Source organism: Blennius ocellaris, assembly GCF_963422515.1.
Source record: "Blennius ocellaris genome assembly, chromosome: 19".
In the NCBI taxonomy this organism is placed as follows: domain Eukaryota; kingdom Metazoa; phylum Chordata; class Actinopteri; order Blenniiformes; family Blenniidae; genus Blennius; species Blennius ocellaris.
Genome location: NC_137668.1, coordinates 18,205,388 through 18,227,986, shown reverse-complemented (window position 1 = coordinate 18,227,986; position 22,599 = coordinate 18,205,388). Strand labels below are relative to the sequence as shown.

General features: G+C 40.9%; 2 protein-coding genes across 6 annotated transcripts in view; both read right to left on the bottom strand.

Annotated features, from left to right (window-relative positions):
* Positions 1–92: 92 nt before the first annotated feature.
* On the bottom strand, positions 93–8,462 carry LOC308143860 (poly(U)-binding-splicing factor PUF60). Of its 5 annotated transcripts, none has more exons than XM_080514798.1 (12): positions 8,411–8,462; positions 7,795–7,891; positions 7,478–7,573; positions 6,711–6,800; positions 6,149–6,199; positions 4,860–5,021; positions 4,664–4,756; positions 3,138–3,351; positions 2,824–3,056; positions 2,098–2,230; positions 853–1,100; positions 93–769 (listed from the first exon to the last, which is right to left on the bottom strand). In XM_080514798.1, exons 3-12 carry the CDS (start codon positions 7,553–7,555, stop codon positions 470–472), a joined length of 1,602 nt encoding a protein of 533 aa, XP_080370924.1. In that variant the 5' UTR covers positions 7,556–7,573; positions 7,795–7,891; positions 8,411–8,462; the 3' UTR covers positions 93–469. The 5 variants fall into 5 exon arrangements, with proteins under 5 accessions (XP_080370924.1, XP_080370925.1, XP_080370926.1 ...); XM_080514799.1 differs by having other exon boundaries at positions 2,116–2,230; XM_080514800.1 differs by having other exon boundaries at positions 2,866–3,056.
* An 843-nt stretch (positions 8,463–9,305) lies between these two features.
* nrbp2b (nuclear receptor binding protein 2b) overlaps positions 9,306–22,599 on the bottom strand; it is a 35,496-nt gene continuing 22,202 nt past the window's right edge. Inside the window, exons 2-18 of the mRNA XM_080514900.1 lie at positions 17,449–17,571; positions 17,069–17,170; positions 16,883–16,972; positions 16,421–16,461; positions 16,230–16,324; positions 15,875–15,898; positions 15,686–15,772; positions 14,975–15,030; positions 14,801–14,896; positions 14,356–14,488; positions 13,886–13,988; positions 13,744–13,794; positions 13,525–13,660; positions 12,889–12,942; positions 12,197–12,260; positions 11,888–11,943; positions 9,306–11,624 (exon numbers count right to left, since the gene is read on the bottom strand). Of these exons, the coding sequence (XP_080371026.1) occupies positions 11,538–11,624; positions 11,888–11,943; positions 12,197–12,260; positions 12,889–12,942; positions 13,525–13,660; positions 13,744–13,794; positions 13,886–13,988; positions 14,356–14,488; positions 14,801–14,896; positions 14,975–15,030; positions 15,686–15,772; positions 15,875–15,898; positions 16,230–16,324; positions 16,421–16,461; positions 16,883–16,972; positions 17,069–17,170; positions 17,449–17,571 (1,398 nt within the window). The 3' untranslated portion in view covers positions 9,306–11,537. The remainder of the gene's footprint in view (positions 11,625–11,887; positions 11,944–12,196; positions 12,261–12,888; positions 12,943–13,524; positions 13,661–13,743; positions 13,795–13,885; positions 13,989–14,355; positions 14,489–14,800; positions 14,897–14,974; positions 15,031–15,685; positions 15,773–15,874; positions 15,899–16,229; positions 16,325–16,420; positions 16,462–16,882; positions 16,973–17,068; positions 17,171–17,448; positions 17,572–22,599) is intronic.

The following is a 22,599-nucleotide window of genomic DNA, read 5'->3' as shown; positions in this document are numbered from 1 at the left end:
CTTTATTTCATTATTTTTAAATGACTGGCCATTTCTACAATTGCCATGAAAGGATTGTAAGCCATTATAAATGATCAGCGTCACACTTTTAGAGGACAAACAATAACCTTTAATTGTAGAAATAATGTTTACATGTCCCGGAAATGTCACAAGTCAAATAAAAGGAGCTCAAGCAGGAAAAAAAAAACCTAAATGTATAACAAGAATGGATTACAAAAAGTTTAAACTTGCACCAGAAGGGTGTCTTCACAGATCACAACGCAAAACTCAGACACGAAATGTCTTCAATGAATTCCCCCCCAGTGGAGCGTTCAACATCAACAGCAATAATAAAAAAAAAGAAAATAAAGTAAAACATAAAAACATAATTACAAATTTCAGTGAACCGCATCTTTTCTCAGCAGCGACATGGCTGAAATGAGTTGGGGCGGCGGGTGTGGGGATCGGCGCTGGTGAACCATTTCGGACATTACGCAGAGAGGTCACTGCTGTTAAAACGGTCTTGGTCATACACTTCTGCGACTACTTTGCGACCGCCGAACCAGCGGTCATTGAGGGCCTGGATGGCTTTGTTCATCTCGGAGGCCATGGAAAACTCTACGAAGATTTTGACAATAATATCTGCGTCCTCCTCTTCTCCTTGCTTTTCCTGGTATATGATGACTCGGTTGACGGAGCCAAACTTCCCGCACTCCTCCGTCACCTCGCCTTCCAGGTCGTCGTCGATGTCCTCGGGTCCGACCATGTTTCGCAGAACCATCACTGTGGACTGGAGCGCGACAGGACGTGAAGTGAATACAACGCAAGCGATTCTGACAATGAAAGGAGGTCACAATGGAACTCCCATCTCACCTCGGACTTTCGGAGCAGTTTCTGCATCACCATATGTCTGGCACTGCTGCCCGAGATGCTCATGTGCTCTTGGTCACTCAACATTTCCTGTCCTGTGCCGTCCTGAAGCAGCTCTTCCTTCTCCTCTTTCTTTTCTAGTTGGTTGGAGCCGCCGGCCTGGTTAGACAGGACCGGCGGAGACGCCAGCACAGGGTTCACGAGACCAACCTGGGGAAGTACTGGTATGGGGGGCCGCACCGGAGTCACACCTTTTCAGAGAAGATGAGACAAACCATCAACGATGCCGACCTTAAAACCCCTATTTCATTTCAAGAAAAAAAAAAATGTTTTAGAGCAGCAGCAATTTGTCAAAAAGATTGTTAACCATGTTCTTTTAGTGGACATATTAATCCTCCAGAGGATAGACCCATCCTGTTAATTGGTAAAAACAAACAAAACAACAACAAAAAACATGATTAAGACAGCTGTAGGAAAATGATGGAGGAAAATGTGATACCATTTCCAGAACCTCTAGATCTGCAATATTCTACCGCCTAGGTGACTTCATTTAATCTATTCCCCAAAGAGGCACATTTATAACAAGGAAGGACAAACAACCATTACAGTGGTCCAAATGTTAAGTTGATTTACAATGGTCAACCTTGGAGACAAAGTGTGGAGAACATTAAAAGAAACAACAAAAACAAACAAGAATCAACCATTTCATTATTGCATGTCAATATCGACAATAACCTACAACTTTTCTTTAAGACAATACATTACATTCATGGCAGTTACAACTACAATTCTAAATACAAAATGAGGTCGTGTCTAACAGTGTTTATTGTATAGATGGACAACAAAGTACAAATAAGGACATGCTATCCTACTGCCTTGCTTCTGAGCACCAGTCTTTTATTCTATTGTTCCTAATGAGGGCAGAGTATCCAGCCACGCTGGAAAAGTACATCTACTCTCCCTTTTAGGAGCATCGTCACTTCGTGGAACCCTGAGAACTTTCAGTTTCAAACTAACTTATTAAAATTCGGCAGAAAAAGATATGCCATCTTGAGTACTGAGATAATGCAAAAATGCATTTCTTAGGATGCATTTTGCACAAACTGTCTGAAGTGACATAAAGACCCTGTCCGGGCAGATTGGGTGAAGTTTTTACACTCTTTGCTCTGTATTTTACTCTCACTACCTACCTGCCATTATCACAACATTGACATTTTGTGTTTACTTGATATAAAAATGAGCACTCACTCGTGTTTTGGTACACACCTGTGATGACTCCCGGTGCCTGGGCAGCCATAACAGCCTGAGGTATTCCCATTTGCTGGCCGAGAAGTTGGGGCGCGGCTAACGCCCCCAAGACTGATGCGCCAGCTACAGCCTCCTTAAGAGAGGGGGGCCGAAGACATTAGGTAAGGGAAACACACAGAGCACAGCACAAGGCAGCACAGTCAAGGATCACACAGCATGGCAAAGCGTGAGCTCAACCTTTCCTCTCTCGTTGAGAATCGACGTCACAAAACCTGACTCCATGCTAACAGCAGTAATAACTGTCCTTAGGAGGTCGTACATATAAAGCGACGTTAAGAATTGACACCGAGCAAGACATCTGAGTTATCAGTGACTGTTCGCACAAGGGAATGACCTGTTAGGTCTGCGCTAAGAGGAACGACTCAACACCCGATGAGTGAATGGGAGGAGCTTCAATGACTTTAGAATGGTTTCCAGTACAAGAGAAACAAGATTTGCTGTGTGCACAGGTTCCGATTCTGTTTTTCAGATATTCAAAATAATTGTGGCCCAGACGTCTCAGATTTCAGGGCTAACCAAACTGACCCTGCATCCAGGCAAGTAGAGGTTTTTGGGATCTTTGAAGAAGAAGAAAAAACTGGTCTTCTCCCAGTCACCTTAGCAAATATTCTATGCCCATATCATCTGTGCTGGTGTTTTATCTAGCTAGATCTGGGTTATATTTACCTGGAAGGCCATTAAATCCCTTTGGAAGGGATTCATACTTGCCTGGGCCGTTATCTTAGCGGTAGCTGCCGCTGCAGCCACAGCTGCAGCAGGCGGCAGACCACCTGGGGTTGTGGGGGTCAGTAAGGGCATTGGGGGAGTCACTGCTTTGCCCACCCGTAGATACTGACCCCCCAGGTCAAAGAGGTTCATAGAAGACACTGCATCCAGGGCTGACTGAGGCTTTTCATACTCTGGAAGGAAATACAACCAACAGTCAGTAGCAGGGCGACAACAACACATAAGCCTGAGTGAATGAGAGCCCTTAAGCTCACCGATGAAGCCAAAGCCTCGGTGTCGCCCTGTGGTGGGGTCTCTGGCTAACGTGCAAGACTTGATCCGTCCAAAGGCCTCAAACACACTCTTGATGTCGTCGTCCGATAGGTCGGGGTGGACGGACGCCACGTATATTCGGTTAAAGGCGCGTGCCTCCTCTGCCAGCTGGTCAATGATGGGTTGCGCCTGACCGATGTTACTTGGCCGCCCGACCTATAGCACAGATCACACCAGCACGACTTCTAAGTAAGGGGGGTTGTTTGTATATTATCTAAGGACGCACTACCGCAAAGGCCTAAATCCCTGGAGAGCTACCTCTCAGCAGCAACCTAGTCAAGTCAAAGCCAACTTGATTTGTGCATGCAGTTCTCTGAAGAGTGCATGTCATGTATTTACACCTGATTCAGTGGTTGAGATGTGGAAAGACTTTTATGTAATTGTCATTGTTCTGATTATCTCAAAAATCTATTTTTTTCTTTTATTAAAGCTAATTTAGATTTTTTTAAAGAAGTTATGATTATGTGCCATTTATTCTGATGGCATTTCTTCACAATGACAAATTCAAAACCAGACAGACTTCAGTACAAGTCTCTTCATGTCTGAACTTTGATATCTAATTTAAAAACAACCACCGATCAGAGAAAAATGTATATATAATCTCGATATTACTTTATTTGCATTAAAAATGCCACACAGCCTTTGCAAAAGAGACCAAATTTGGAACCCCAGCTCAATTAAAAAAAAAATATATAAAAAAATCGTCTTCCGAGCTGGTGGCAACACCAAAAAAGGAAACAAACTCATTAAATGGTGTGTGGCATGGCTACGCAGTACTAATGGCTCTTTCACGTTTGGACAAAAAAAAATAAAAATAACTTAAAAAAATAAGTTCATATAAAACGAAACTAACTGGGATCTGTACTACACATAAGGCGGCCAAGCAACACCAACCAGGCGCAGCCCATCATCGGCACATCATGGAGATAGGGCAGCGCCATGTACCACTAGGCATCTCCACTGGATTTGGTCACTTAAATATCCTTGTTGACATCACAGAAGCATAGCAGACACGCAAATCAAGCATACAGCACACAAATCCACCACACATACAACACGTACCTGGAGATCAAGAGACAGACAGGCAGAGAGGAATGTTAGTGCTTACATATTTATAACCACTTTAATTACACAAATGATCATCACAAGATATTTATGTCATGACCAAGTAGTGCAATGTGAACAAGACCCATTGCATTCCAAATGTACAATGTCGATTGCAGTGGTGTCAATCCTGGTCCCGGAGGGTCCCAGTCCTGCATGTTTTAGAAGTCTTTAATCATAACATTGTCACCAAACATTTCAGAAACATTAACGAGGAGCCCCTGTTTGCAATTACACGTCACATCAGAAAGAGACCTGAATGGAGCAGGTCTCGTGCAGGACAGGGGCCCCCCCCAAGCCCAAGATTGGACATTCTTAGTGCAGTGTTTTCTTTCGTTCTGCAAGATATCCCCAAATGACGTACCTTAATGTTTCGCCCCCCCAACATGACTGAGTTCATCTGCTCCAGAGCCAGCTGAGCAGCCTCTGGCACATCATACTCCACAAAGGCAAATCCCTGCAGTCGGACAAAATTCAAGAATAATAGAGCGAAACACAAAGCTCGCCTTTATCGTAATATAAAGACAAGACCCGACCAAATACACTTGGGCAGCACTGACCTTGTGTTTCATTGTTACTGAGTCCCAAGACATGTCAATACTCTTGATTGGGCCGAAAGGGGCAAAGGCTTGTCTGATGGTGTCCTCGCCAAGCTCATAGTATATGGAGCCGACATACACTCGACACATGATCGCCAGTGCACGCTGACGCTGAGCTGCCACCTGTTAACCAAGGAAAACACATAATCGTTAGAGAGTAAAAAAAAAAAAAAAAGACAGAAGATAAAAAGCACAAACACACACGCACACACACAATAAATATGTATTGTCTACTCTGCTTGCTTTCCCCAAAATTGTTAGAGGCCAATTGCGAGTTAAGGGTTCTGGACAGGTAAATGGGGAGGAATGGGATACTGTAATCAATGGACATAATTGTAAAGAAAAAGAAAAATACTAACATGTATAACTTATTAAACACTGATATCACCAGAGGTAATTACATTATGGCCTCTCTTCTGTTACATTTGAACAGACATATGGAGGAAAACACACTCAAGTGATTGACATGCACAGCCCTCACAAATATTTGGCTTCAGTAACTGACCTGTAGTCCAGGGATGCAAGTAAGGTAACAAAAGTAATCGTGGAGTTCAAACGAAATCCATACAAAGTCTTGATGAAAGCATGTCAAACTTTCTTCTCAAGTCTATGGTGAGCTGATGGTTTAATTACCGAAAGTTGTAGTATTTCTGATGCCTCTACGATAGACTGCTTCTGTTAATTTTATTAAGTCACCAAGAAAAGGGAGCATAGTCCTATTCAATAACATAGGGGAAACATGACTTGTTTATTCACAGAGAGAAAAAAAAACTTGACTTTGAGATGGCCAAAAAGATCCCTATCTCGGCAGTTCTCTCAGTTTTGGTCCATTAAAGGGATTGCTATCCCTCTTTTGTCCCATGCCAAGAGTGCTGTTTCTTTAAAACGTGGAAATGCATATTTTTCCAAAGAGACGTGACTTCTCTCACATTTAGAAACCCTGTATGTCATTCCAACGCCTGTTTGCATCAGCTAGATCCTTGCTAAAAAATACTAAAGCAATTGATCCTACTGCAACTTCAAAAAAGCAAGTAGGTGTTTCAAAAGTTAACAAGTGATTGATCTCGCAGCACATTGCAGATGGAGTCGCAGTAGCACTAATAGCAGAAAGCCACTTGGTCTGATAAAATATGCATTCTTTGGTTGGCTAAAAGGCAGGGAATGTTGCCAACGCAACCAGTAAAAGAAGGGTAACAGTCCTTTTTCCATTGGGAATGCGCACAGAAAAAAAAATTTAATAATCTATTGACCGATTGTAAAGGTGAGAGAGGATCTCCAAAGCCCATTGTCACTGCTGCCATCTGAAAGACAGTAAAGATGAAAAAAGTGCTGAAAAGTAGGTTAGATATCCCTTAGCTTTGCTTTTTTCAAAAAGGTCATTGCTTTAATAGATAAAAGCGGTTAGATTAAGACTATATTCAGACCCTTGTTCTAAACAACATACAGATTGAGGATCTACTTTCCCTGCATAAACTACAAATCACCACACAGCAATAAACATGAGCAAGTCCCCTTAAAAAGTGCAAAGCAGTTAACAACAACTGAAGCTTTCTTGACGATCGTCTCCATCTGAAAAAGAGCAGAAGCAAAAGCAAGCGCATATGGTCGACACATGTGTTATTTGTAACAGCATGTGGATGAAAAGAATGAGGATGTCCGAGAGACCTAGCCCAAATTCAGATACAAGAGAAGCCTGAGATACTGATGCGAGAAGAGGACTACGGTACTCTGCCTAGTAACAAGACTCGCAGGTGACACGCGCATTACAAACTCTCCGTTTGGTGGCGGCACAACAATGTTCACACATCTCACCTGCAGGTTGGTGAGCTGCTGTTGCTGATGGGCAATGGTCTGCTTCACCAACACACTCTTAATGCTTTGTTCCATGGCATACTTCTTTGCCTGGGAGAAAAATTGTTAATAATTTCAAGTAATTACAGTGCGTAATTCTAAGAGACTACAACACATATGAATTCAGGACATCAGATTGCTCAAGATGATATCATTGTATACACAGATTAGATTAATGATGTAAATTTTTTTTAATAGAAAAATCACACAAAATGCACAAATTGCATAATAGACAAATCACATTATTGAAGCAGGCCAATGGTAACCCACTTTCTGATGTTCCGCAAAATCACACCAAATTAAACTTAATCAGTTGCCACAGGTATTATAACCATTATAATAACTTTAGGAAGCATATTTTGATGTAAAAATATGGCAGGAATGATTTTGAAAGTCACTAACATGTGGCAACATTAATATGATTTAGCAAGTAGATGCAAAAAAAGAAAATCTAAATAAATCTATGAATAATATTAGAACAATTCAAATTGAATAATTGCTGCAAATACAACACAAATACATCTAAAATGGCTGTATTGTCAACTATACCATGGCCATATTTTACATTTGTCATTGTTGCACGTGTTAACCCAATTCGGTTCCTTAAAGTCCACAAATCTTTCTGTTCGAGACTGTAATAAATAAGAAATAGCACCAAGATGCGATGCAAGACATTCAAATGGCGATAAACAGAATGGGTGATGAGGCATGGGGGCTGAGTTTCATACCCTCTGAAGTGCCTCCTGCTGTTCAGGGGTGAGAGGCGGCAGGCCAAGCTTGGAGCCTGTGCCCTGTCCATTCTCCATCGTCAGAGATTCACCTCCCTGTAATCCAGACATTACAATTAACATTAAAATAAATAAGTAAAAAAAAAAAAAAATGCATTGTGTGATGACTGATTTATATAGTGCACCGGGAAACTACATCGTCACAAAATAAAATGTCCTATTCTGCAAAGAAGAGTCACATAAGATCGAAAAACACAGGTTACATTAAAAAATACGAGTATACAGACACCCAGCTTTAAACCAGGCGGACTCCTTACCTACGCAACCCGCTAATCGCTGGGTCCACCAGACTGAGGCAGGAAAGCCCCCAAGGGGAAGAGCACTGATGGGGAAGCTTTAACAATTCAACAATTTCTAGGGGAAATAAAAAATGCCTTCAGACTAGCAATACAAGAAAACATTGCAATTTAAACACAGCCAGCCCGCCTTGGCTCCGTTTCGAATCTACTGACGATCGCGTGGTGCGCGCGAATGCTAACAATGCTAATGAACGTCGTAGCAGATGTAAGCTCAATAAAATAATTGTTAAAATGAACCTTGGCTCGAATAATCTTTCACTGAAGAGAATATGAAAGCGAACTGCAACGACACATCAATAAAGATAGAGATACAACTGCCCCCAAAAGCAAGATATAAGTACCAAGGCCTGCTTTCTGACGAGTTAGTCGTTATCGACGGTGCAAAGCTAACATGAGCTAGCGCATTGTATTCACGGTAATGGCGCGTAAAACGAGCTGCAGTTTCGCCAGTGAGAGCGCAATTTACACATTAAGCACCGTTAAATCGCAACATGCGTCGTGCACTACATGCTCAACGCGTTTCTGTCGCTGATAAAACAAAAATTGGATTATGTATTTGAATGAATCTATTTACCGCAGTCTCCGTTACCGCCATGAAGCACACCTTCCCGGAGAGGCCCTCGAATCACAACACTCGCGAGATTTGACCGGGTCCAAGGAAAGGTATCGCGAGAGATAAAATAATCGCGATGACGTGATTTCAATCCATTTTAAGTATTTTAAAAGCCAGTATGCTTGTACGTTTTTTTGTTGTTGTTGTCAATATTCACTTAACAAAACATGCGTTTTAATATTACATAACAACTTGGATTGTTGTGCTTCTGGAAGGATTCGCTGATTTACATAGATTTCAGTTTAACACTAATTAAATAATACAAAAAAAAACATCACCTCCCAAGTTTTATCTGTGAATGAAAAGCTCTAATAATGTAGTCCCCCCCCCCCCCCCAACAGTAGTTAAAACACACGACACATATAGTACCTATTAAGATATAAAATTTCAGTTAGGGTTTGGTATTTATTACACCAATATATTGTTTTCTATACTTCTAATAAAACAGTTCCAAACATCTGGAATCAATTGAAACAATAAAAAACGTAATTGCTTTTTGCTTTGGCAATTAACATGTTCTACTCTCATGAGCCCCTTATGGGCCTTTACTGTGCTTCGCTGATTGCTTTAGTCTTGAGAAGAAGCCACTTCAAGTCAATAACATGAACACATTGCAATCAAATTTCTATTTTGTACATTTTCAAATCAAGAACATATAATCTTTTCACTTTGTCATATTAACGATTGCAGGCAAAGCTTACTTTCAGAAATGAGGAGGAAAAGTAAATATAGGTCACAATTCTTCTCTTCACATAAATTACTATCAGAAAACACATGGGATATTTCTCTGAGTAGTGAGCAAGAACAGTTCTAATTGCATAAATGAATGTATCTGAATAATTTCACACAGACCAAACATGTTCCATCATGTTTATTGTCATATAGTTAATTGCAGTAGCTACAATATTTAACAAAAGTGTAAGTTGAAGACATCCAAAGGCAAGTTTCCTTTAACAGAGTCACAAGAAAAAAAACAAACAAAATAAGACTGATATGAGTATTTTTTATGTTTGGACAGTCTACACATTCATGTTCTTGGTCAGGTTCCCTCAGGAACTGAGCTGTGACTGACAAAGGCAAAATGCAAAGTTTTGAATGGTTGCAGGCGATTAAGACATGCAGCTTACAAGATCAAATGAGAGCAACAGTGGCACTGCTTTGCATTGAAATTACATCCATAATAAACCATTGTATTGCCACAAACAAATATGTACACCACAGCCTATAGTAGAAGACTCTCCTAAAGAACCTCTTTCATTGGTATAGGCTCGACACAGCCCAATACTGTAAGCCAAGACTGTACAGCAGTTATAAAACTGCAACCTTCCAGATCCAGAAAACAAATAGAGCAGAGCAAATTGAATCCAACAAACAAGATTATATTGCTGAGGAGTGATCAGACAATTCACGCTATCGATTTTTTTTGTTTTTCCTAAATTCATTTTTAGTGTCTTGCTCAGGAGAAATCTACCCAAACAGTTTTCTTTCAGATTTCCAAGACTGGGCTCTTGAGTGAAAAATGTGATACTGCAATGCTGCGTTCTGTCTTTATGTTTGCGTGGGGGGGTACAATTATTTTCAAAGTTCATACAAATGCTGTCTCAGGTGACTTTGCATTGCATGCAGGTCTGAGGGGAATCAAAAGTTCAAAGCAGGATAGTTCTCTTTTGCATCAGAGGTTTTCTTTTATTATAAGTAGATGAGGAACAGTGTCAGGCGAAGAAGCTCAACTCGAATGAATAGTTCTATTAAAAGTCAACTATTTATGAAATAGTTGGGTAGATTTTTCCTTTTGAAGACCTCTCGGTATTTACAAAAACAATCAGCTTCAGAAAATATTCCCAGATAGTTTAAGAAATGAAAGTACAGCAGTAATTCTCATTAACATTCTCGCATTTTCTTTCATAGAAATTGTATCATTCGATTAACCAACACATTTCTCATGATCTATGTGGGAACCATATTTTTAATCTATCAACTGATACATTGCAATTTTTTAAACACACTTTGCAGCTGTTTTTTATTATTATACAGACTGCAGTAGCAGGGATTAAGACGATTTCATTGATAAGTCAAGCATACAGCCGCTTGGCTTTGTGAACTCATGAGAAAATAGCCTGTGTCTGACTTTAAAAGCTAAAATCAACCCCCGCCCCCCCCAAAAAAGTCCAAATTGCGGTTTGGTTTGGTGTAATTTTGGGTGGAAATTTTGTCCAAAGTACATTGCCATGTCAGGCACTTTGCAAGTCTTTGGCTTTCAGAACACGAGCACAGGGCAAAGCCCTTAAGAGCACAACAGGCTAAAGAGAGAGGCATCGTCTCACCGTCTGTCACTACATTTACACATGACGTTTTTAGCTCTGTGAGAATTAGCCTTTAACCCAAGTTTGGTGGAGATGTGTTATTTTGCAGGCCAGAAACACAGAGGAAAGAAATAAACAACACACAGGCTTGTGCAATGTTTCTGTTCTTCACAGTTATACACAAAAATAAATAAGTCAACTGATTGATTATTAACAGTGCATGTAGGACGGAATATCTAATTCCTATAAGAGAGGGAGGTTTTAGTCATTTACTGTTTATGAATGAACGGAAATCACACACATACGGATGGGCATTAGAGTGCAAACAAGGCTTTTTAGCAATAACATGTCCTTTTGATAACATAGCTGCTGCATTTGAAGGTAAAACATATCTGTTCTTGAAAGTGGCATTATGGAAAAAAAAAAAAACTCAGTTGTCAAGATATCTTAAGGCATGGTAGCCCTTTGAGCAGGGAGTTTGTCAATCTTCCGCTGCTCTTTGGAGTTTGTGGACGTAGCCGTGATGTCTCTGGTCCTCCAACCAGAGGTGCTTTCGGTTTCTCTCTCAGCTCAGCCTTTTTGCCTTCCTTCTCACTGGGATTATTTACTGCCTCTCGAGTCTCAGCGTCCGTCTGTGTTTGTCCCCTTGTTATCCCCAGCTGGGTCAGCTCCCGCCGCTCCCTCGATGCCCGGCTGTGTGATCCTGCCCTCTCCCCGTCTCCACCGCGGTGGGTCAATGCCCCAGGCCCCTCTGTCTGGGCCAGTCGGCCTGTCGTGACCCTCCCTCACTGTGTACTCCCGGAGGTGAGCGCTCGGACCCGGTGTCGGCTGATGGCGTCCTCCAGGAACCCCGCCACCTTTTCACTGTCCTCCTACAAAGCGCCAAACGCAAGGAGACAGAAACACACAGGTTAATTGAAATAGAAATCTACAACGATGGAGAATCACTGAAATATTTGACCGTATAAGTCATAAAAATAATTTAGTCATTTGTGCATTGCAATATTGAAAAGTAACTCCTACATTAAAAATAAATATTGTGTTTAGGCTTTCGCTTTCTGTTTTAGCAGAAGTCAAAACAGCAAGAAAAATAGTCCATTAACCTTAATTTTGGAGAAAATTTAACATGATTTACCTCATTAATGAAGGCGTAATGAACAAGTTCACTGGCAAGGTCTTTGGAGGAGTCCGCTGAAAGTTACACAGAAGATATGGTCAAAAAGAAGGACAAAACTATAAGAAATTAATAAAATCATTCAGAATTTTCAGTATTTGCAGGCACTGTTTCTAAAGCGTATCTAGGAAAAGAAAAAAAAAAGGTCTCAGAATCTTAGATAGTTTCGAGAAGTGATAAAGTGAAGATAGTCTGTCGAGTTTGGATATTTTTTCTGGTATAAATAAGAAAAAGAGAAATAAAGAATAATGAGAGCTGTGGATGACTTACATGGGAGGATGTCACAGCTCAGCTGCCGATGAAGTTTGTCATCCATCCTCAGAAACAAGGACAGCTGGGAGAGGATAACAAAGTCAGAATGTAATCAAACTTAATTTAAATTGATGAATGAAGGTATTTACAATGTTGTTGCCATATTAATGTATTATTTTTGGTTGTAACATCTTACTCTGTATTTGAATAATTCATTGGTGTGGGTCATTTAAATTTACATTCAAATCTTTCAGTTGTTCTTTTAATAACATATTTATCCTATGAACAGAGACCATACTACTTTATATCAACAATTATTGACAAAAAAAACCCACTTTGTGTGTTATTTTGAAACTTGAATGTTGTCTTGAAACTTGAATGTTGTCTTATCAGTATAATTTAAATGAAAATATTTCATACAGGTAAATTGAACCAAAAACTGAATTCACATTGCAAAATAAATGTGTATCTATTGAGAGGAGTACCTGCTACTAATACTTGGGGAATTATGTTCACCCTTGTAAAAGAGATCTCGATCTCAATGGGTCCTTCCTGGTTAAATAAATGTTAATATAAAAATATATAGTAGCCGTTCCACCTCTGAAAGCTATCATATTGACATGAAGCTTTTTGTGCCTCAAAATTCAAGAGCCCAAGTGAAATAGCTTGGACGGAAACGGTGATACTCCCTGTAATATTGTTTGACTCACATGAGTTTTGGTCCCTTCTTCATTTGACTCCAAATTACACTGCATCTGAACAACCTGGGAATCGAACACACACTCCAGTTAGTGCAGAAAAATAACAGCACAATAAAGATATTGTGGTACCTTATGAAGATTTAATATGATAAAAAATAAAATATGCTGACAATTTTAGTAATTTCATACCACAGTAAATGCAAAAAGGTAAGCATCAAGCTCTACAGAATTAATTTGAAAGCATTCTTATAAATCATATAAACAAAATGCTAGAAAACCATAGTCCCCCACCATGATGGTGAACTGGCTTAAATAAACTCTGCTGCTGCAGGAAGGGCGTTTAGCATACAAACTAACAAAGAACACAGGGAAAGTTGCAATGACTTGCTGTGGCAACTCCTAAAATGTAAACAGGCCCTCCTAAAATGTAGTTACACCAGTATGACAGGTGGGTAAACAACTGATCCAGTGGATTTTCTTCCCAATCTTACAATGTTCATGACATTTACAGTCTGCTGCTTGCAGACTGTAAACACAAGCCTCACCGTCAATACTTAACCCAGCATCATGAAGCCTGGTTTCCTCGTGTGGAGTCCCATTTTATAACCCAAAACAACACACACACATTGTGTCTGAAAGGCTCACCTTCCTCGTCTCTGTCTCTTGAGGCTCAGGAGTCGGTGTCTTGACGGTCTCAACCTGCTCCTGGGACAAGGACAGAGCTCGAGGGACAGGGTGAGGCCGAGACGAGGCAAAGTTCATCAACGGGTAAATCCCATTCCTGAAGACAGAACAGCTGAACGTTAAACTGCACTTAACTCGCGGTGTAAATCACACCGACGCAACACGAGTAACTCCACTTACTTGACATCCTCCAGAAACTTGTCGAGCTCCAGCGGCGAAACATGAGAGTACCTGGAGGACAGACAAGCGGTCAGTGTCGTACTTGTTGTACTGTCATGTTGTGTTCATGGTGGAGACAAATGCTGTAGTTATTTGATCCTACTTGAGCTGGACTCCCTGTCTATCTTCATGTTTGATCTCCGCCATGATGGCGTTGGGGTCAAACGATTTGGTTTTCTCCTCCACGCAGTTCTCCGGAAGCAAATCTGCAGATGCGACACAAGTTTTAGAATGAATAAACATTTTGGAAAACATACAAACAAGCAGTTAGAAATTCTAATATATATATATATATATCGATTAGAACTCACAAGAGGTTACGTAGGCAAATTATAAACTACTAATTTTATTCCTGTTTCATTTAAGAAAACAATTTTGAAGTCTCTCTCAGATTGTTTGATGACAGATGGAACAGAGGAAAACATATTTTCCAGGCCCCCGTTATTTCAAGCCTAATACTTCAGGATAAAATTAAATGTGTTACATCTAAATTGTGCGCGCACAATCACGCAGAGCACTGACAAAAGTAAGCGATTTTCATGAGAAAATCTTGGCGCACGGTGAGAAACTCACACTGGTTGTTGATGAGGCAGTGGGCGGCGAGCAGTTTGAGGGAGTGGACCTCGAACAGGACGCGGTGGAACAGGAGGTCGTGAGCAGTCGGACGAAGTTTGGCTTCGTGACACAAACAGGACTGAGTGAACTCCTGCGGAAAGCAACAGGCCACTCAGTGTAATGCATAACCAGCACAACTGTACAGCATGACCCAGTTTACTCAGCACCACTGGGTTCAAGCTCACTCGATTCCTGGCTTCTTCTTCTTCTTCTTTCTTTTTTTTTTATTTATTGAACCGTGCGCACACAACTTGCACAAAGTCCCAGTATTTACTCAGAAATAAACATAGATGCAAGGTGGTGTGTGTAGGCGAGTGTTAATACAGTAATATGGGACAGTTTGTCTTTTTATCCATGGTTTGGTGGTTGCATATTGAGGACAGGAAGTATTTTGGAGACTCACTCTCATGAGAGGGTCTTCCAGAGAGTGACCTGCATTGGATATGGCCTCTTTGGACACTGCACTATCTCCGTTGGCTTGAATCTCCAATACTGCCATCTGGAGGTACAAATATTCTGTGAACACGACGGACCAAAGACAATTCAAAGGAAAATGTTGCAGATCGGGTTCTCTCACCTCCAGAGCACAGATGCCAAAGGAGAAAATGTCTATAGCGTAATCGTCTTCACTCGCTGGAGGACATGAGCAGAAATAGAGAGTCAAACGCAGAAATATCAACAAGGGATTCGGTTAATGCATTTGAGCCAACTCAGTAAATCTAGAACCGTATTCAAAGTGTGGGGTGCCTCTTTAAAAGGGAGCCAAGTGAGCTTCAAGCAGAAAGCCTTGGGGATATTCTATTCATTATTTTATTCAAACACACATTAGTTAATTGTCTGTAATAGAGAAGAATGAGTAAAGGAAAAAAGGAAAAGCAACTACTGTCACCAGCAGGACAACATTGAAGCTTTTTATTGCCTATCCCGACAGCAACAATATCACCGAGAAGCTAATGTGAAATATTGAGACTCATTACTGTACAAATGAATTTGTTAAACATGTTACAAATCTAACCAGCACAAATCATCACTGTGACTCCAATAATTAAGACACATTCCTTATTATCTATTATAATTAGCATAAATACGTAACACATTTGAGTCAAAAGATGAGTGGAGAACAAATGAGATCCATCCATCCATCTTCTGTAAGACTTTATCATACTTAGTGAATAAGTCATTTTACACCCTGGACGGGTCACCACTCCATCACAGGGGAATATAAGAAGAGACAGTCACACAGTCACATTCACAGATAATGGGGGGAAAAAGTGGCTTTCACACTTACATCCATATTCTGGAGCAAAAAAGTGAAGATTCCTTTGTTCGTCGCGGTGTTGTCGTCCTTTGCTTTGCACGCTGGCATCTGGAAACACTGATGAGAGACACCAGAGAGCACAGATACATGAGATGAGAGTCAACGAGGAAGGATGGATATGCAAATTAAAATGTCACTCCAAAATAATGTATTTCTTACCATTAACAAATAGCCGATGCCACACTATTGGAAAAGAAAGAAGAGAAAATTGGATATTAGTTTGGTTTTGCAAAGCTGCATTAAAATCCTATCAACAAAAATAAATGCAAGAAAAAAAACAGTTCCCAAGCACAATCCCAAGTATTTACAAAACGGTGTATCAAAAGACCCCATGATTAAAGGAACAAATAAAATGAGTTTATTTCGTTTTGTGTGATGTCCTGTCGTTTACCAATTGTTTCTCATGTAAACCTGTGAGAGTTTTCGGGTCATGCATTGAGGCGGACACTGGGATTCGGCCCAAAAGTGGCCAATAGTAGTTGCAGTAGCGTAGAAGTTCCTGTTGGGGGCAGACCTGAGCCAATCTTGATGAGGCCGTTGTGCTGGATGAAGATGGTGTCACATGTCAGGTTGCCATGGATTATCGGTGGGTCACAAGAGTGCAGGTAGCTGAAAGCAAACAGTCAAAGCCATTTCATTAATGCTCTGCCTAGAGTAACACACATCTCTCGTGTTATAATGTGCAGAAGGAACATCGGTCAGTACCTGAGTGCAGAGAGAATCTGGGTGCACCATCTTTTCCAAGCCTAAAATAGAAAGTAATGGAACAACATGAATCGACGGGGAAAACAAATAAGAGGTTGGAGAGAGGGATGCAACTCTGCTGTATTATTTATACATGTAATATAGGCCGGAGGATAACAAGGAATCTGTTACATATAACCAATGGGCGAATAAATACACTTAATGGTTTGCATTAATTAAAAAAAAAAAAAAAAATACTGCAGATGATCACAGAGGCAGACAGATGAAAGAATTTCCTGAGAGATTTTAAACATTATGAGTATAAAATACATGTCTGAGCAAAGCGAGCCAGCCCGACCTCCTGTTACATAACTTTTAATCCTGCTGGAAATATGGATATGACTCGCAATTGGACTGCAGTACTCTCTACAGCCACAAGACTGAGCAAAACCCTCCCTACACACAGTGTGACAAAACACTGACCTTCACATTCATGGTCTTGTGATTCTTTTTAGTTTTCTTCAGGAACTGCTTGAGGCTGCCTGAAGACATGTATTCTGTGATGAATATAACCTGCAAGTACACACCCAGAGGAGAAAGGATTAATTCCCAGCCGTGTGCAAACAATTGAAAGGGACAAAGAGGAAGGACTGAGGGTAAAGGTCTCACCCGAGCCTGGCTCTCCTTCATGTCGAGCCAGTATTTATGGAACTTGACAATGTTGGGGTGTTCGACCTGCATCAGGTTCTCAAACATCTCCTTGATTTTCTCCTGGATGACAAATATCAGAGGTGGTTGACAATTTCACATCAGATTATGAAGTGAATTTCTTCCTTCATCCCTCCGGCTTCAAGCAACAAGTAATAAAAGTACCGGTTGATTACTTAATTAGCAAATGCATTGGGGCCATTTCAGATAATCGGTCATATTTTAAGTAGTTTTTTGAGTCGAAATAAAAACATAATCGTTAACTTCAGGCCTTTATCCGAAACAGTTTGTTGTTGTTTTTTCACATTAATGTCACATTTTGGGCACATGAGTTATAATACCTCTTGTGCTTTGAAGACTTTCTTGTCTGAGAAGAGGACTTCGTTCCAGACCACCTCCACGCCCTCCTCTGTGTCCATGGCCAGAGAGGCACTCTCCACGCCTGGGACATTGCCTTGGCTAACCTGTAATTACAAAAAAGGAAAATATACTGAGGCAAATAATGGATTTAACATAAATACAGCCAATACATGTAATGACTGTTCATCAGTAACCTAATTTTAGGACATATTTATCAGATGCTTTGTCACTTGAGGGAGAAGCAGCATTAGGTACAGTACATATGATTCACAAAATACATTTTCAAAGGCATTACTGTTTTTTGGTCCCATGATTTCATCAGTATTTACTTGTTTTAACTTAAATCATGGAACAGATTGCAAAAATAGAGACTGCAGGGATTCAAAATTGATGTTAGCGAGATAGCCATAGGTCATCCAGCAGTGTAGTAGCACTTTCTGCCACAAGACAGCATAGTGAGTTATATGAGGATCTAATGAGATCTCAGTCATGAGAGAATGAAGCAGGCATCAACACTTGCAGATGTAACAGCAAAGAGGAGATATGGTAAAGCTCCCAGCAACGATTATCTAAAAATGTGTGGAACCCTTGTTATCCAACGGCCAAAACAAACATCACATTTTAAATACTGCGTCTTCAAACTCCGCAGAAAAAATCTGAGAGTAAAGAAAACAGGACAGCTTTTGATGTCTTAAATGAGGTTGTCACACTAACACTGTAATCAATGATTTCATCCAATACGAACACACAAATACAAATGACTGAAGTTGTGCCTGCGTCCTTAAAAGCCACTCAGTTGTTTTTTCACAGAGAGCCTCTTTCATATTACAACATAGCGGCAGATTTGATCAATGTCTCCCCCCCCCCCCCCCCCCCGGCTGTGACAATCATACCCACTCAAAGCCCCATGTGAGCCATTCGGAGAATTATGAGCTGCCAACGCCGCTGAGAAAACATTTAATCTGGGTGTCTGTGCTTAAAAAGACGGTATTGTCTTTTTAGCAAAATGTTTTCACTCCAGCATTATCAGATTCACTTTTCCGACCATTAATGCGTGAGAGCACATCAGTGCAGACAGACATGAGATCATCACTCTGCTGGGACTACGTGAAATGCCGCCAACGCGCTTACATCACGCTGATGAACAGAATAGAGCGGTGAGAGGATGAGCAGGAGCATGTGTGAAAAAAAAACGATACATGGATTAGTGAGGGAGAAGTGAGGGAATTGTCCGTGAGGGATTTAGCGGGATGAGATATAAGCCTCAAGATGGAGGAGGTGGTACCAAGTTCAGATATCTGGAAGGAGGAAAAAAAGCAGGGTGGAGGAGCGGTGTGGCTGAGTTTATAATCTGACAGACGCAGACAGCCCGGGGGCCTCCATCACTGCATGAGGCAGCAACCGAGCTCATCACAGGATATTGCTGCCTCAGCTGGGACCTGATGTAATCGCCCGCTGCGTTCATGAAGCAGCGTTTGTGGCGGGGCGGCGATCAGAGGCTGGACCAGGATCAAAGTTCATTCCTTTAAGCACAAAACATGACGCAAGAGCCATAATTCCTCCTAATCCGGCATCTTGTTAAAGGGGAAATTAAGAGAATCAGTGTCAAATGAATGGGTTTGATAGGATTAACCAATTTTTTGGGAATCCATTTTCAGAAAAAAACGTTAACAGCGTATCAACCACTGTGCAACATATCATCTGAGACTTATTAAAACTGCCCTCCCCCCCAACATGCAGCATCTAATCCTTGTCATTTGACACCAGCCTCTTTGGGACAGTGGAGGGTTAGGTGTGAGAGAAGCAGGCCTGTGATCACAGATTTGCAGCCTCAAATCCTACTGCTGACAGCTGCCCTTATGCTTTATAATGTGAAATTAATTCTAATAAATCAGGCGTTTAACCAGTAAATACTACTTTGTGTGAAAAAAAAGACATAGAGGTCAAGTTGAGGGGCTCATCCTCTGACATTTTGAGAGTCTCTACACAGTAAAATTACAGTTATTGCACAAAATCAGTAATTTTTCCCAGCTCTCCTCGTGCGTAACCACGATTGCGTCAAAAAGAAAAGTTTAGCCTTACAAACCTACAACAACACTCTTTGAAGAAGTGTCTTTTAGAGCTACATGACCTCTGACCTCTCCCTCAGGATTTTGTAACTCGGACTCATAAACTGTAAGACTAGAATGATACAATGCTACAATTTCAACATGGTGTCGCCTTGATTTCGACATGCAGTGCACTACGTGGAACGTAGATCATCGATGTCGGTCAGCAACACGAAATAAAAAATCTAGACACATATTTTTTAGTTTTTAGGTACTATTCTAGGACATTTTATCTCGAGGTTCTTCTTTGAACTGTACACATAATGTGGCAAAACAGTTTTCCACCTTACTATTGTTCAATCACACTTAAAGTCAATGATTCCCCCCCAAAATATCACTGACAATAATTACCGACTTGATGATTCCTGTGAATGATTCCTGAGCGCTGTGGCCATTATATGACATGATAAGATATGCAGAGGTAGTTGACAAATACATTGAGGTTGTAGAAAAGGAATGCAAACACAAGATAAGTCACCAAGTTCAGTTATTCCATTATAATCATCCGGTTTTAACTCAGAACACATTGACCTTTATTTTCATTTACTGAACTCAAATAAAAAATAAAAAAAAAATAAAAAAACAGCAGTCGGGCTCAGAAACAAGTAAAAATGGGCTATTGAATTCTCTTCGGAGATTTTTAGTGTCAAACAAGCACAGTTCTGGTCTCTAACAATAGGAAAATCAATGAGTGTATGGATTGAATCCACAAGGCCACATCTGGTGGTGAGTTCTGCTCGCTGCCTTCAGGACATCCTTCACAGCACTCCTGCTTTATCTGGTGCAGGTTTTTGTTTTGGGTCTCTATTGTGCTGCAGGGTGGATTTGTAGTGCCTCCATGGAGCTGGGAACTCAGACATTTACCAGTTGAGCAATTCCAGCTTCTGAGTTAAGAGTGTCGACGTGATAAGGAATGGCTTCATCGCCATTTAAGGATAAATGAGCTACAATGGTCTCATAACCTCATAAACATAAATAGTCATTATTATCAATAGTCTAGACTTCTTTTTTGCCACTTATATAGGAAACCAAGTAGGTCAGGCTAATGAAGTCTAGCCATTTCCCCTAAATTAGTATTTCTTGCCTATATGTGCAAGGCTGTCATATTGAGTGAAATCAAATGTGCTTCTAGACGTTCTACAACATTTTCCACCTTTTCAATAAAAAAAAAAAAAAAAATACAAGTTTGAAAGGTTCAGACAATTGTATTTCTCTCATAGGGAAACCTGAACTTTCCAACTTTCAGATACTCGTGAGCGCACTATTACGATGAATCACACTTTTAAAGCATATCTGACATTTAAATTGCCTCAGCTTGGTTCCACTGAAAAGGCTGTGTGTATTTCAGATGTTTGTTTCCCGGCTGATGAGACAAATTACTCCTGAGTAAGTATGCTGAGTTAAGTAATTTGGAATTTCGTCTTGTACGACTTAAGACTTAAGACAAGAATTTATGTTGGTGAGTCGAACAACTGATTTTCTTCAAAGTGTCTCAGCTGTTTGAGTAAAGGCACTCAAACGTATGCCTACATTAAGGCTGTCACTTTGTCAAGAAGTTCAATCAAATTCCTAATTGTTTATTTCACATCCTTTGTTAACTTTCGAGCCTCATTCTTTTCAACTGCTTCATTAAATAGTTTTTAATTGTTTCATGCTGAAATTCTGTCTCACAGTCATGCAGTAATGAGAACATAGAACACAGTAAGGTGGGAAAAAGATACAAAGCGTTCCTGAATGTAAAATATAGCAAGTTATGAACAAAACTGAATTAATTTCTGATATTCACAGGCGAGCCGGCAGGTTTGTTGCTGTCGAAGAGTAAAATGTACGAAGTGGAAAGTCTTATATCGGTATGTCACAGATCTGCATCATATTAACTGTCAACGCCTTCATCACTTCCTGTGCTTGGATCAAATTCGCTTGTGCGTGATTGGTCGAACCTTGTTACGCCTTTATCACTTCTGTTGCCTTTGAAACGTCAGCTTGGCGCGTCTGACAAACAGCTGAGAGCCGATGCGAAGCCTAATGACGGGGTGCCATCAACCAGCTACTATTTAGGCGTCTCTCTCTCTCTCTCCACCTCAATGACTGCTTATTACTGCTAAATGCTAAGCATTGATGTATTGTACAGAGTTCCGCTTGTATCGCGCTCCATGACTGCATCGTCTTTGACGGGATGATGAGTGCAGTCAAAAAGCCTTTCTGTGAAGCGGGCTGGAACAGGAGGAGGTCTGTTAGCGGAGCCAGACAAGCAGAGGACAAACAGCAATCACAGAGCAAAAGAAGATATGAATATTCAAATGTCATGTTTTGGCTTTGCAGATATTTTCATGTCAGACATCAAAAGGGAAGAATGACATTGCACCATTTATTTTATTTTCACTGCAGTTGGTTTATATGTGGGTCTTCAGTGCAGCTGGGCTCTGTGCAGGACTCTTTCCTGCCACAAGGTGGACCTCAGAGGAGCCCTGACATATAATCTCGACTTCCGAGATGATAATCTGATTACTGGTATTACAAAGGGCTCCGACTTGCTGACAGCGAAGGGAATTCCTTCACTCCAGTCTCTGTCAGGAAGCAATCAAGCCCAGTTCCCTGTGGCGTCGTGCATTGCTTGCTGTTTATTTGTTCTGTGTGCAGTGAAATAGTCCCCTGTCCCGGCGTTTACGTCCCAGGGGGCATAGCAGGGTCTGCCGCTTGGTCATGGTGGCGTGAGACTTGTAAACAGCATCCTAGGTGCTGCGCTCCGATTGGCTGTAGGATGGGAGGTGGGTTTAGGGCGTGGAGGGGGATTTAGGGATCGTGTCAAAACAACATAAGACTTGTATTCTGACATTAGTGAAATCTGCATCCGAGCCGGGAAGAACTGGATCTTGGAGGGCGGTCACACAAACCTCTCGTTACATCACCTCACCGTTTATTCCTGTACTGTACTTCACTGTCACGTTAAGATGTTTACAGTGCCATGGTTTCGAGAAAATGGCTTTGTAGTTTTACTTGAGTGTAAATTTTTAACAGCAGTAC